The sequence below is a fragment of the Lacerta agilis genome, chromosome 13 (assembly GCF_009819535.1).
Source record: "Lacerta agilis isolate rLacAgi1 chromosome 13, rLacAgi1.pri, whole genome shotgun sequence".
Taxonomy (NCBI): Eukaryota; Metazoa; Chordata; class Lepidosauria; order Squamata; family Lacertidae; genus Lacerta; species Lacerta agilis.
The window spans coordinates 39,601,362-39,617,283 of NC_046324.1; the positions used below are offsets into that span (position 1 = coordinate 39,601,362).

General features: G+C 45.0%; 1 protein-coding gene across 1 annotated transcript; it reads left to right on the top strand.

The window, feature by feature from the left end:
• Positions 1-358: 358 nt before the first annotated feature.
• Positions 359-12,577, top strand: ANKS4B (ankyrin repeat and sterile alpha motif domain containing 4B). The gene is made up of 2 exons (XM_033167740.1): positions 359-749; positions 11,002-12,577. The coding sequence occupies exons 1-2, from the start codon at positions 586-588 to the stop codon at positions 12,083-12,085; spliced, it is 1,248 nt and encodes a 415-aa protein (XP_033023631.1). The 5' UTR covers positions 359-585; the 3' UTR covers positions 12,086-12,577.
• Positions 12,578-15,922: the final 3,345 nt, after the last annotated feature.

The following is a 15,922-nucleotide window of genomic DNA, read 5'->3' on the forward strand; positions in this document are numbered from 1 at the left end:
AAATAAAAAATTTAAAAAATCCTTCCAGGAGCACCTTAGAGACCAACTAAGTTTGTTCTTGGTATGAGCTTTCGTGTGCATGCACACTTCTTCAGATACCTCAGAGAATTGTAACTCTGGGAGGGGAGCAGGGGTATCTTCACAACTTTGGGGGAAGCCATGAGTGTTTAAAGTGGTATAACACTGCTTTAAATGTGCAGTGTGGATGTACATAGCCTCAGTAGCTATAAGGCAGCTTCCTTTGTTAGGAGAGGCCTTCATTTATAACACAAATAGGCCTGTTTCCCCCTTGTCAAATGCTGAAGAAAATGGAATTGGATGGGGTGCCCTTACTCTGCATAGGCATTTGGGCATTGTGAGAACTACAGTGATGAAGGTCCCTCAAAGTTATGACTGAGGAGATGACATTTTCAAGAACGGTGCAAACAGGAGTGACCTTTGCTTCCTCATTTTTATATCTTGCTGCCCTGCTGCCTGAGGCTATTAATTAACTAGCTGTGTTTGCGGAAGCGCTCAGCCATTGAAACCAACGGCTACACTGTGTGAGGGGGGTTCTGCCTCAGACAGATCCTACCAGCGAGGAAGATGTCCACCCGGTACCACCAGGCAGCTGCCGACGGCAATCTGGACCTACTCAGAGAAGCCACCAGAAAAGACCTGAACACTTCAGACGTGGATGGGATGACACCGACCTTGCTGGTGGCTTACCATGGCAACCTGGAGGCTATGGAAATAATCTGCCGAAGAGGGTAAATTCAGCAGGCTTTGATATATGCCATAATGTTGTTGTTGTTTTTTTAATTAAAATCCTAAAACCTGCAGGGAGAGGGATGGGAAAGCGAATTGGTTCTTTGTTTTAGAGCTGATCAGATTTCAGGGGATGAGGAGGGAAAATCTACATAAGAAACCCCACCCAGAAGTTGTATCGCATGCTTGTCCTACACAGAGCAGACCTATTGAAATTAATGGGTATTGATTTCAGTGATTCTACTGTGAGATGAACCTGGTTAGATACAACTTTTTGCCTTGTGTTTAAGATATAAAAGAGCCTGTTGGTGGTGCTGTCAATTTGGGCTATCTGCTTGGTGGTGGAAGCCGTGGCAGGGCCTTTTTAGTGGTTGTTCCTCATTTGTGGAGTGCCCTTTCTACTGAGGTGTGCCTGTCTCCCTCATTAAGCACTTCTAGGGGGATTTTTTTTAAAAAAACAACAACCTTGTTTACCCAGCCATTTGATGGATGAAAGATTCTGTTCTTGGCAACCTTGGAATTATCGGTTCTGAGAGCTGGTGATCCTTTTAGAAGGTTTAAACTGTCTTTAGAAGTGTTTAATTGTATTCTTTCATTATTTACATGTTTGCCACTGTGGGCTCCTTTGGAAGGAAGGGTGGGATATAAATTTATTAAATATTAACAGCAGCAACCTAAGTAAAGCCTGCTGGGTAAGGGCAATGGTGCATTTAGTCCAGCACCCTGTTCTCACAGTGGCCAACCAGATGTCAATAACACTCCCTCCTTCAGTGGTTTCCATTTGCTGGTATTCAAAGGTGCTACTATTTCTGATCGTGGAAGCAGACCATAGCCATCACGACTAGTGACCACTGGTATTTGTGTGCTCCATTAATTTATCTAATTCTCTTATAAAGCAATCCAAGTTGGTGGCCATCATGGGCTTCCTGTGGGTTAGAATTCTGTGTTTAACTTGGCACTGTGTGAATAAGGACTTCTTTTCATCTGTCCTGAATCTTCCAATGTTCGGCTTCATGGATGTCCATGAAGTCTGGGGTTGGGAGAGATGGAGAAAAACTTTTCTCCATCCACTTTCTCCCATGTCATGCATTATTTTATAAGCTCCCTTCAGATCACCTCTTATCCCCCTTTTCTCTAAGCCTAAAAGCCCCAAACGCTGTAAGCTTTGCTTATAGATGGATTCGCTCCACCCCCTTGATCATTTTGGTTGCCCATTTTTTCCTGAACCGTTTCCAACTCCACAATAACCAGAGCAGGGCCCAGGTTCTCGGTGGACTTCCTGCTGGGGTGTGGGCACTCAACACATGCCTAACCATTCTGCCCCTTGAGAAAAGAGGGCATCATTTTGTAAAGCTGGGGTGCATGCAGAAATACTGAAGAAGGTTAGAAGGAAGGGCCATAGCTCAGTGGCAACACATCTGCTTTGCATCCAGAAGGTCTCTGGTGCAGTTCCCCAGTTGTCAGGTTTAGCACTTCTGTGGAACGCAGGCAGTTTTACTAGTTGAGGTATATTTACCAATAACAAGCTTTCAGCAGTTAACTCATTCCTCACTGTCGGAGTCAACTGACTTGACTGGCTTCCGGCTCCTCCCAAGGCCAGATATATGCCACATCCTACCCCGCTTCCAGCTGGTCTTCCTTTGTTCTAATTGCTTGCTCCGCCTCCTACTTCTTGGAGACTCAGGTGCAGCCAATTCCTCCTCCTCTGGAGCTGAATCCAACCTCCTTCTACCACCTGCTCCTGCATCCCTGTGCTGCTGCGAAAACTTACAGGTAGCAAAGGGCTTATCTCACTTCCCTTGTGTGAAAGAATCACGTTCCTGTTTTCCTCTGCCTCTTCCTCCCCCTCTGCAGACTCCTCTCTGCCAGCCATGTCCCTGACACCAGTTGAACCCTACCTGGAACCCTGGAGAACCCATCTCACAGTCTATGTAGACAAAACTCTGCTAGATGGTCCAATGATCTGACTCAGAAAGGCAGGTTGAGTTGGAAAGGAACCTACAGCTTATCTAGTCCAATCCCCTGCAATGCAGGAATCTGCAACCATACGGGGATCAAACCTGTGACCTTGCCGTTATCAGCACCAAGCTCTAACCAACTGAGCTAACCTGGGCCACACCAGAACCATGGCTAGGAGAAAGTGGGGCGTATGTGGTGAGCCTTCTTCCTGAATGCTGGAAGGAGTGCTTCCAACAAGGAAACCTGTTTAACTCAGAGATTTCCAGCCCAAAGAATTCCTAACAAGGAAGACAATAATTTCTGTAGACTCAAAATTGCTTGTACACTTGGAAATCAATTGAACAGAATTGAACCAGGATTATTATATATATAATACCTGCAACAATGCCTTTAGCACTGACATGCGTTTGTGGGAGACGTAGGTGATCGAAATCCAGTTAAGAAGCAATCTTCTTCTAATTAGAATCACACAAAGGTACCTCGACCTCTGCTTTGCAGCCTGTATTAATCTCTTTCAATCTGCTTGGGTTGGAATCTGCGTCTGTGCATTAAATTGCTCTCTTGAACTTTCACAATGAAGGGCTGTCTGAACGGGGGAGATGAATGTGGATTTTTGGACACAGGTTGAATTGTTCAAAGGGCCCAATGAGGAGGATAAGTATCAACAAGGAGGAAATGATTGTATGAGTTGGAATGGACCCAAGGGTCATCTAGTCCAACCCCCAGCAATGCAGGAATCTCAACACATGGTCCCCCATCCAATTTTAAACCATACCAGACCCTGCTTAGCTTTGCAAATGTGCTAGCAGTTTTATTGCTGCATCACCAAGAAAGGAACCCACCAGCTTCCTTTTTATGTGTTAGACCCAGTTTTTAAAATACTTGTAAAATACATTATTGTTATTTATTTCATTTGTGAATTACCTCCTATGAGGCACCTCAAAGCGATTTCACAACCCAATAAAAACGTGTATGAAACAATTGCATATATAAAACAGTTAAAAACTGTTACACATACGAAAACAGATTTAAAAGTTACATATATAAAAACAATTTCAAATCCAATACTGATATTGACTGAGGGCCATAGTACTGGGGTATGTGTGTCTGTGTAGAATAAAAGACTGATATGAGCTATGCTAAAATAATGCATAAAGTGAGGGAGGCTCAAGCCTAGGAGGCAACAGAGGTGGTTTTAGGGTAGTGTGACTGGTTCAGCTGCAGGGGGTGCCACAACAGTGCAGTGAAGAACAGAGCATGAGAGGTGGGACGCACCAAATTTTAGTGTTGGACAGGGTGTCACTGAAGTTTGACAGCCACTGGGGACAAATGTAACCCTCTGTCCAGCACTTGGGACTGTCCTCAGGCCACAACTTCCCCACCCAACCACAAGGCTCATTTGTCTTGGCTTGCGTCCTCCCAACGTCATTTTGTCGGGCTGGAATGTGCCCTTGAATTGTAACAGTGCCTCTTGCTTGCCTGGTTAGAAATATGACTCTTGCTCATCCACAATGCAGTCCACAATGCAAAAGCAACGGCAGATCCATTTAAAGGACATCAGATGCACATTTAAAACACCTGATCCCTCCTGTGTGTGTGTGTGTGTGTGATCATAAGAACTGTAGTTTTGCTGTCACAGAGCTCCACTTCCCAGCCCCTCTGACAAAATTCAGTTCGCAAGATTATTTGGGGGAAGCCTTGTGTGTTGAACGTGCTTTAATTGCCTGCTATCCACCCGTTTGTTTGTTTTTTGCCTCTGAACCCACCTGTCAGTGCTGTTGTGGTTTTTAAAACACATGCAAAGAAACATCTGGCCCTCCAGATGTTTTGGGACTACAACTCCCATCATCCCTGACCACTGGTCCTGTCAGCTAGGGATGATGGGAGTTGTAGTCCTAAAACATCTGGAGGGCCGAGTTGGCCTATGCCTGCTCTAATAGGTTAAATTCCTCTCTTTTTTTTATATGGGGAGATAATTTTTCTCCTTCCCTGCAGAGTTCCTAGGGAGATGACATTAGGAGCAGAATACAAATCCCGGAAAGACCAACTCCTTTTATGCTTCTCAGGAAAAGCTCAGTGGCATGTTGAAAGTTGCTCAGAACAGAATGTGGCCCTCAATTCCTCACTGCTGGCTTAGAGTGTTAGAACAGAAGGCAAACTTCAAGTATAGGAAGGTAAAGCATTTCTTAGTTCCTGGCTTTTGGGTGTGGCTTGCTCTTTCATATGCTATGTTTTATTGCCAATAAAAGCAACCTTTAAACAGTACAGTTGCTTATCCTAAATTTACAGCCTAGTAAAATGAATTATCACTCCATAGACTTCACAAATGAAAAAAAGAAACCAAGGCTTGTCATTACCCAGGTGGTCAGTCTATATAGCCTGCTTGGAACTTTGAACTGACCTGGGTTGGGTGGGATGTCACATGATGAAATGTTCTCCTATGCCACGGATCCCCAAACTGTGGTTTATGGACCAACTGTGGTCCGCAAACGTCATTCAGGTGGTCCATGGTGAGCCTGTTAAAATGCAGTTAAAAACCACATAGCGTCTAGCACAATGCATTATAATGACTGCAACAGGCGGAAAGATCATGACATGGTCCACCAAGCCCCTCAGTAAATGTCAAGTGGTCCATTGGAGAGCAGCAGAAATTGGAATCCGCTCTTCAGTGCAAAATAACATTTTGAGGAAAGGCCATAGCTAAGTGGTAGAGCACCTGTCTTGCATGCAGAAGGTCCCAGGTTCAATCCCCAGCATATCCAGGTAGGTCTAGGATTGTTGTTGTTGTTGTTCAGTCGTTCAGTCGTGTCCGACTCTTCGTGACCCCATGGACCAGAGTACGCCAGGCACGCCTATCCTTCACTGCCTCTCGCAGTTTGGCCAAACTCATGTTAGTAGCTTCAAGAACACTGTCCAACCATCTCATCCTCTGTCGTCCCCTTCTCCTTGTGCCCTCCATCTTTCCCAACATCAGGGTCTTTTCTAGGGATTCTTCTCTTCTCATGAGGTGGCCAAAGTACTGGAGCCTCAACTTCAGGATCTGTCCTTCTAGTGAGTACTCAGGGCTGATTTCTTTGAGAATGGATAGGTTTGATCTTCTTGCAGTCCACGGGACTCTCAAGAGTCTCCTCCAGCACCATAATTCAAAAGCATCAATTCTACGGCGATCAGCCTTCTTTATGGTCCAGCTCTCACTTCCATACATTACTACTGGGAAAACCATAGCTTTAACTATACGGTCTAGGATAGGCTCCCTCAAAACCTGAAGAGCCACTGTAACTCAGAGCTCATCCAGACTTCCTTTTGCACAGCACGTTCCAGGCACAACTCTGTGCTTTAAAGCTGCGTGTTGGAGTGGTTCTGTTTTTTGTTTTGGTCTCAGTGCTTTCCCCAGGAAAACACATCTTTTGCCCCTGAATCAGAGCAAAAACCCAATTGCATTTGCACCGATTCAATGGTAAAAGGTGGGTTTCCCCAGGGGAAACCCCAGGACCAAAACAAAAAAAGCCACTGCTCAGACATGGAGCTTTAAAGCCCAGACCTATGCCTAAGAAAAGTGGCACAAAAGGAAGCCTGGATGAGCCCTTAATGTAGACAGCAATGAGCTAGATTATCAAAATAATGTTGCACGCCACCCCAATCTCTGAGCAGTGCAAGATTCCAGGGGCTGCAGACGCTCACCCACGGCTCATGTTTCCTTTTCAAAATGAGGCACAGAGGAGACTGTGTTGTCTTTAGGATGTATGGTTTATTTGCACATGTATACATCCTGAGCCTATGATGGAGGAGCTCACAGCATTAACACTCCAAGAAGGTCTTGCTTCTTCCATGGCCATTGGCCACAGTCTTGGATGCCAGCAGAAACCAGCCATTACTCTCTGACCCTCTGCTCCAGCTTACTGTGTTTAACAGATGGCCACCACCACCACCCCTCAGCTCACCTCCCAGCCAACTGCAATCCTAAAACAACTCCCCTTCCAACCCTGGCCTTTGTCCTACTAACTAACTCAGAGCTGGAGGAGGGGCCCCTCCCAAGAGCCATCCGACGCACAGTCCCCGCTTTCTTAATGTCTTATCACCTTGCTTTTGTTAAATTAGTGACTCATACTTAGTGGCTGACCTGGCTATTCTGGCAATTGAATCCCAGCTGCAGCTGGGGATTCTGGGGGCTTGATTAAATTCTAACACTTACTAAATCTAGGATTTATGGGGAATCTGGCACCCCCAAAGGCTGGCACCCACAATTCATAAGTTCTTTGTTCCCCATCACAAAGACAAATCCTAAATCTCAACGAGTGAAACTATCATTTTAAAAATGGGTCATCTTCCTGACTTGTGACTGGTCGCATTAAATTATCTAAGAGACAAACTCAATAGAAATTTGTGCCTGGTCTGGATTTTTTATATATATATAAAACCCTTTGGTATAAAACAACAGATGCCCTGCAGCTCATGTTGGAGAACATTGAATCACTGTGACCTGATGTGCAGGGAAACCTATTCATACAGACAGGCCCTTAATTTCAGTGACGTCAATAGGAGTAAAATGAGATTTTAACAGTTTAGCTTAACCCAGTTATGGGTAAACTCATGAGAAGCTATATAGTAGCCCTGTGTCTGCATACAAAGCAATCAAAGCTAATTAGAAATAATACTTAGCATCTGTGTAGCGCTTTCAAGTGTTCACGTGCATTATCTAGCTGAAATCCTTACAACAACCCTGTAAGGTAGTACTATTGTCACCCATATTGCTCAGAGAATGGCTTGCCTAGTGAGTTCATGGCAGAGGCAAGATCCAGACCATGGGTTGTGATATTTGTAGCTTACAACATGATCCAGTATAAATCTACTCAGAAGTTAATCCCGCTGAGTTCTCTGTGCTAGGTGATTTGCAATTGCATTTTTATTGCTTCTGTTTCTTGAATTGTGGTGTAGTGGTTAAGAGCGGTGGACTCGTAATCTGGTGAACCGGGTTCACGTCCCCGCTCCTCCACATGCAGCTGCTGGGTGACCTTGGGCTAGTCACACTTCTTTGAAGTCTCTCAGCCTCACTCACCTAACAGAGTGTTTGTTGTGGGGAAGGAAAGGAAAGGAGATTGTTAGCTGCTTTGAGACTCCTCAGGGTAGTGATAAAGCAGGATATCAAATCCAAACTCCTCCTCTTCTTCTTCTTCTTCTTCTTCTTGTATTGCAATAACAATGTACTTTGCCCTGAGTTGCTTAGGCTGCATCCACATGGCACTTTCACGACCTTGCCCTAACTGTTAATTCCACATTACATTTGAGCACAAATACTTGTGTTCATTATATTTGAGCACAAACACAACATAAAAGGCACTTTCGAAACTATAGTGGAATACTTGCACAAGTTTAACAACCATTTCCATATTATTTGCAGGTGGGGTGGTTTTTTGTTTTTTTGTTTGGAAGCAAATAACACTGAAATTAGCACTTAACTTGCACACTATGGTTCCAGAATATAAACACAAAATGCATTATAAAACCAAGAGCAAAAGCAAAACAAACCAGTAACACCACCCCGTAAGAAGGAAGGACAGTTAAACTAGTATACCTATGTTGCCTGACCCCCAATTATAGGTGGCATCCCACTAAATTCTACTCAGATAAACCCATTAAAATGAATGAGAATGACCAACCGAGGCCCATTAATATAAGCGGGTTGCACTGAGCAGAACTTGGCAGGATGCAATCCCCCGTGGTAAGCTAGGGAAGGTAGACGTGATGGCATTGAGTGTTCTTTCCAGTTCAGTGACTCTGTAATAGTATGATTGCAAGATTGGGGTCTGCGCAAGAGTCCGCTAAACCAGTTGGACAGGAGTTTACACAAATAGTTGCACGTGTCTCCTTTGTCCAGAAGATTGTCAGATTGCTATCAATAGCTGCCTTTTGAATGACTGGAAAACTCATGACAAGGGGGAGATCTTTCCCCTGCATCCAAGCAGAGGATGTTTCAGACTGGTGTGTGTGTAAAGCACAGGTGACCATTTTGAGCCAGGCTGAGGATAGGCAGAGAGCTGAAGCTTTGGGACAAACAGTATTTACTGATGCTGCCTGCCTGCCTGCCTGCCTGCCTGAGTACAGTTACAGGTACCGGTAGGTAGCCGTGTTGGTCTGCCATAGTCAAAACAAAATAAAATAAAAAATTCCTTCCAGTAGCACCTTAGAGACCAACTAAGTTCGTTCTTGGTATGCACACGAAAGCTCATACCAAGAACGAACTTAGTTGGTCTCTAAGGTGCTACTGGAAGGAATATTTTATTTTATTTTGTTTTGCCTGAGTACAGCGGTTCCTCTGGTTAAGTACTTAATTCGTTCTGGGGGTCCGTTCTTAACCTGAAACTGTTCTTAACCTGAAGCAGCACTTTAGCTAATGGGACCTGCCGCTGCCGCTGCGCCGCCAGAGCACGATTTCTGTTCTTATCCTGAAGCAAAGTTCTTAACCTGAAGCGTTATTTCTGGGTTAGCGGAGTCTGTAACCTGAAGTGTATGTAACCTGAAGTGTATGTAACCCGAGGTACCACTGTATTTACAATAAAACAACGAACAGGATGGTGATACAATGACTACTGCAATTGACACAAGATAATATCACCAAGGCAGCTATCTGTAAACAAACAATAAACATCCATAAAAATGGGAAAGTAGTTTCTTTCCCCAAATAGAAAGAGGAGGATGTCCTTTAGTTTGTTAAACCTCCTTTAACAAACTGAAGGACATTGAGCTCCTCCTGATGGAGACATGCAGATGGGGATAGATATACCCCTGCTTTAAGTCGTTTACATACTGTCTTCTCTTGTATATTATTTACTACAAAGTCTGATGACTAAGCTCTTTAGCACCAAAACATCGGATTACCGGAATGACGTCCGAACACGGAACCACTGGTATATCACAAGTGGACTCTTTATTACTGCGTTTGCAATTGTTCAAGATAAAATCTATTTTGGAAAGAGAAGAAATGAGCACTGAAGCACTGATGCATTACAAGTGAACTCTTCATTTATTGTTTTTGCTATTAAGATAAAACCTATTTGGGAAAGAAAGTACTTATGCTGTGGCACCCCAAAACGGGGTGTTCTGATTTTATCAGGACAGTTGAGGGGTCTGGGATATGCTCTGAATATGTGGTGTATATTCAGCTCCAGTTGAAGACAAGTACAGTAATGCCTTCTGTGCAAATGTTTGAAAAACTTCTCAAGAGCAAATGCAGTTGGGAGAACAAAGGGCTTGGGGAAAATAGATGACTTCTATCAGAATTCAATAGCAAAGCATTAAAGTTAAGTACATAGAGCCAGGATGTGCTTCCTCTTACTGAATTTACAAGAGGCTGCCATGGATACAGACAGCTTGTCGGGAGCCACTGAATGTAAGTCTCAACAATTTATATTCAGAGAGGGAAACCTGTAGATAAGGGTGCCCATATTGCCCAAGTTGGGGAGACAGGGATTGTAATGAGCAGGCTGCTCAGCTGCAAATGTAACTGTATGCAAAAGTCTGTAAAAATCAAATCCCCCTTCCCCTTCATGTGACATCATCACCATCATCAATTGAATGTATAGCTTGCCCTTCCTCTTCAAGGAGCAAACACACACACAGCAAAACTACTTTAAAAACAAGCATTCTAAAAACAGCTGAAAGAGTTACAGTTAAAACATTCTAAAAAGAGTTAAAAACATTTAGTCACCCTGTGATCCCAGGGTTCCCAGGATCAATCATCTTCAGCCATCAAACTCCTGGGCAAACAGGAATGCTTTTCACTTCCTCCTGAAAGTCAGCAGTGAGGGAGACAGACTCATCTCACCAGCGTGGGCATTTCACAAACAGGGAACCTCCACCAAAAAGGCCTTGCCACAAGTCAGTGACAACCACACAACCCTCAGTGATTGTAGAGTTGAACCTGCTGATTGTAGAGTTGAACTAGATCTTTAAAGTTTTATTTCGAAATATTTCTGGGCTGTTCCCAAGCAATGACCGGAATGGTTTAACCAGCCCTCTTCCCAGGAAATTCTGGGAATTTCAGCTCTGCTACAAAATAAAATGGGAATAAAGTGGCAAAATTCCCTACACTTAGAAAAGTAGCTCAGCTAGGAATGTGCTGGCCTAGAAGCTGTCTCCTTAGCGTACTAGTTTTCACCTTGCAGGGAAGAATTAAAAAATGGTGCTCCCAGCTGCAGTTTGAAGTAGTACTATCCATTCTACCTTATTATGTTGCCTTTGGAAAACTCCAGAGTTGAGTTCAATTGTCTGAGTCCTTCATGTTTTGTCTCTTTCCAGAGGTGACCCAGATAAGTGTGACATTTGGGGGAACACTCCCCTCCACCACGCTGCTGCAAATGGCCACATCCATTGCATAACATTCTTAATCAATTTTGGCGCCAATATCTTCGCCCTGGATAATGACATGCGTTCTCCTCTCGACGTGGCTGCCAGCAGGAACCAATACGAATGTGTCAGGATCCTCGACACTGCCGCTACTGAGCAGAACCTCAAGAATCCCAAGAGAGTCTCTCAGCTCAAGACCCAGGCTCGGCGCGATGCAGAAAAGCAAATCCGTGAATGTGAGAGGCGTCAGGAGAAACATGAACACGAAATGGCCAGGAATTTCAGCAAAGGATCCATGCATTCAAAGAGGGGGACAGCCACGAGGACGAAAGTCTCCAGTTTCTTTGCACCCATTTCACTGGGCACATTGCCCAAACAGCTGAAAGACACCGTCAAGCGAAGGATGAAAAAGAAAGAGGAGAATCTTGAGGGTCAAGAAGCAAATGCCCAAGAGGGAGGCATCCCAGCCGGACGAACCGCCGTGATGGATGTGTTCAATGAAGAAGACGAGGATGACCTGACCAAGGACTTCCAAAGAAAAAACGGCATTTCTGAAGATGACGACGAGCTGGGCCAAAGGTCCATCTTCCACCGGCCGGGTCTTGGCAACATTGTATTTAAAAACAACTTGCCCACCATGGGCAAAAACTTTGACGCGATGATGCTCGAGAAAGAAGGCATGAGCTTCAAAATGCCCGATGAGCTGCTTCAGTTCAAAGAGCCTGAAGATGACGGTAGTGACGCAGATGCGGAGAACAATCCAGAAGAATCTTGGATCGAAGAAGAAATCGGGTGGGATGACGGGAAAGTGGAGACCACTCCCCTGGAGGTGTTTTTGGCATCCCAGAACCTGAACGAATTCCTTCCCATCTTGATGAGGGAAAACATTGATTTAGAGGCCCTCGTGCTTTGCTCAGATGAAGACCTGCGGAGCATTCAGATGCAGCTAGGCCCAAGGAAGAAAATCCTTCATGCAGTTGACAGAAGAATGCAGGCTCTGGCAAACCCGGGCAAGGCTGGGGATACGCAGTTATAAACCATGAAGTTCCTGTGTTGCAATAGCTCCACCAAAACCGCTGCAGGGTGCAGCTGTTGCAATGTGACGACTGCACCCTGCAGGGTGTTAGATCAGGGATGAGGAACCAGTAACCATTCATCTGTTGGACTCAAACTCCCTTCGGCATGGCCAGTGAGTTGCAGTCCAGCAACAATTTGAAGGGACACAGCTTCCTCATTCAATGTGTTTAGATTCGAGACAGCAGGGGATTTGAGCTTTTTGAAGCCATGGTGCAACTTAACAGGTTCAGCTGTGGTCTGCATGGTGATTGTTTAGTGGTTCAGATACATGCATAGGACTGGTTCCTACAAGGGGAAAGGGTATCGCCACTTCCGTGATCATAATAGCAATTAAGGTTTCTACAGGTGATCTTTATATGAAAAAGCGTTGCGTGTAGAGACAGGAGCAGGAGGAGGTCATACATGCAAATGAACCCCATATTATTATTGCTAATATTATTATTTATTAAATTTCTGTGCTGCCCTTCATCCGAGGATCAGAGGGTGGTTTACAACACAAAAACACAAAGCTACATAGCATAGTAACATACAAAAACAATACCCGCTAAAAGGTTGTAGATTGTTTAATTAGCCAAAGGCCTGGGAGAAGAGGAATGTTTGTGGTACAAGTTCCAGAGTGGTTTAACAGTCAATCTTTCTTCCAAGGGAAATCAGGGAATTGTAGCTCTGTGAGAGGAATAGGGTTGGGGGGGTGTCCCCTAACAGCTCTTAACAGATTACACTCCCCATAATTCTTTGGGGGAAGCCATGATGGTTTCAAGTGGTATGATACTGTTTTAAATGTCTAGTGCAGATGGGTCCTCACATTCCCATGCAGACTATTCTAATGTGAATGTGTTTGTTAACATGCACGTCTATGTATTCTCCAAATCCTAGGGTTGAAACTCTAAAATGACACCATCCATGCAGCCACTAAAATAATTTCGGTTAACACAGAGAGGGGTAAAGGTTTGACTGATGTATCCTGGCAGGTTTCAGGTTATTTGCTTCTTTGAGCAAGTGCCCACAGCTCCCCTAGGGAAGCCCATTTAAAAACAAAGCAAAAATATATCTTCCCAGTACATGAAAATGAGATGTCATTCCATGTGACAGCCACTGTAATAACCTGTAATAACCTGCCTTTGTTCTCATGCAGTATATTTAAGATGGCGAAACCACCGCTGATTTATATCAGGCAAATAAAAATGGAAGTTACAAATCTGCCTCTGGTCTGTCTAGTTCAGTGGTGGCGAACCTATGGCACACTTTCCAGACTTGACATGCAGAGCCCTCACTGCTGGCACGTGCGCCATCGGCCTATCCGCGCTATTGTTGTTTTTTCCCCATTTGTTCTGCCACTCCCCCCCCCCAAGCTACAGCTTGCATCCGCTGTTAAAACCCAGAACCAACCTACCTACCTTCCTTCCTTCCTTCCTTTTCCGCTGTTTAAAGGTAAAGGTAAAGGGACAGGGACCCCTGACCATTAGGTCCAGTCATGTAGAATTCTGGGGTTGCGGCGCTCATCTCGCCGAGGGAGCCGGCGTACAGTTTCCAGGTAATGTGCCCAGCATGACTAAGCCGCTTCTGGTGAACCAGAGCAGCACACGGAAGCGCCATTTACCTTCCCACTGGAGCGGTACCTATTTATCTACTTGCACTATGACGTGCTTTTGAACAGCTAGGTTGGCAGGAGCTGGAACCGAGCAATGGGAGCTCACCCTGTCGCAGGGATTCGAACCGCTGACCTTACGATTGGCAAGCCCAAGGCTCAGTGGTTTAGACCACAGCGCCACCCGCGTCCCAGGGAAGCAGGTGTGAGATCACAGTAAATGTTCAGGGTATGGGTAAGCAGAAAATGCAAAGCAGGGCAGAGTCCAGCTTCCAGCAATGCAAAGCAGAAGCCAACAGATACTTGCTTCTGGTGATGCAAAAAAAGATAAGACAAAGGAAAGGAAAGACACATCCTTAGCATACGTGTAATGCATTTAAAGTGCCTGGCTCCCCCTTAAAGAATCCAGGGAGTTGTAGTTTGCTCCTCAGTTACAATTCCCAGGACTCTTAGCAAACAACAGTTCCCATGATTCTCTGGGGGGTGAAGCCAGGCGCTTTAAATGTATAGTGTGTATGTAGCCCAAGAGAACACGGGAAGTTCAGGTTGCAGATAGCACCTTGGACAGCTCCATGAGGAATTCAAGCTGGAGACTCACAGCAGCAAGGCTCAAATGTTGCTTCAGCAAAAAGCAGCCTCAAACGGAGTGTTAAGTAGAGCTGTACCTCAAGCTGGAAGGCTGGCACCGCCTCTGATGAAGTCTCTTCACTTAACAGGGTCTCCCCAAATATGGAGAGTCAGACCCTGGGATCACAACAGACAACCTCGGAAAACAAAGCATTGCAGAGGTGGAGGCCAGACTGCCTTCTTCAGCAAGTATAACATTACAGAGGGACGTAGAGGCAGGGAGCCATGGGGGTGAGTCCTCAGGCCCATATAGCCTTTTGAAACAATAGCTAAGACAGCTGTCACAAAAGGTATCTGGGCCAGGACTCTGGTAATTCGATCCCTGGACTTGGGCAGCTTTCCCCAGCTCTGCTGCCTCAGATATAGTAGCCAGGTGAGCCAAGAACTTAATATGGGACCTTCTACATGCCAAGCATATGCTCTGCACATGAACTGCAGGTCTTCTGCAAGTTGGCTGTAGCCCAAAGCCCCAGGAGGAGGAAGTGTACAAAGGAATGAATAAAGTCAAGGTCTCTGGAATGCAATCAAATGCAAAGGGACGAACTTGAAGTCCAGATGACGAAAGACAGTTACCAGATAACCTGCCTTTGTTCATATTTAGTCTGCACAGCCAATACTTTACAGCCAATAATATTACATACTGTCAAAACAAAATAAAAAAATTCCTTCCAGTAGCACCTTAGAGACCAACTAAGTTTGTTCTTGGTACGAGCTTTCGTGTGCATGCACACTTCTTCAGACTGTTAGTAAGGCTGTAAAGATCAGGTTGGCTAAAAGACACTCCATGCACGCATGGGAAATAAAAGTCAAGCTGGCAATGTGGGTCTGAAATTTTAGAACAAAACAAGCGCCCTGTGGAATGAGACCCAAAGGCCTACTGATAAGACTTTCATGAAAATGGTCCTCTCTCCTCTCAAAGCCATATGTGCCACAGGACATCCTTGCAACTTGTGGCAGTGAATGCTGCATATAAATTAACTGTTCTGCTAAGAAGGGCTTTTTTTTGGTCCTGAATATCCTGAAGGCTGAAAGAAGGCTGATTGCTGAAGAATTGATGCTTTTGAATTATGGTGCCGGAGGAGACTCTTGAGAGTCCCATGGACTGCAAGAAGATCAAACCTATCCATTCTGAAGGAAATCACCCCTGAGTGCTCACTGGAAGGACAGATCCTGAAGCTGAGGCTCCAATACTTTGGCCACCTCATAAGAAGAGAAGACTCCCTGGAAAAGACCCTGATGTTGGGAAAGATTGAGGGCACAAGGAGAAGGGGACGACAGAGGACGAGATGGTTGGACAGTGTTCTCGAAGATACCAACGTGAGTCTGACCAAACTGTGGGAGGCAGTGAAAGACAGGAGTGCCTGGTGTGCTCTGGTCCATGGGGTCACAAAGAGTCGGACATGACTAAACAAGAACAACAACAACATCCTGCCAATTAGTTTAATTGGATGACCCTGAGTTCTAGTATTCTGAGGGGAGGGAGACATCTCTCTATCCATTCTTAAACACCATGCGTTATCTTGAAAACCGTGGCATGCACACCCACTCCACTTCTTGTGAAAACACCAAATGCTGATATGT

Excerpts from the sequence above, each read along its gene's own strand:
- ANKS4B (XM_033167740.1), top strand. The coding sequence starts at position 586 with ATGTCCACCCGGTACCACCAGGCAGCTGCCGACGGCAATCTGGACCTA. Across the intron at positions 750-11,001 it reads GAAATAATCTGCCGAAGAGG|AGGTGACCCAGATAAGTGTG; the intron begins GTAAATTCAGCA and ends GTCTCTTTCCAG.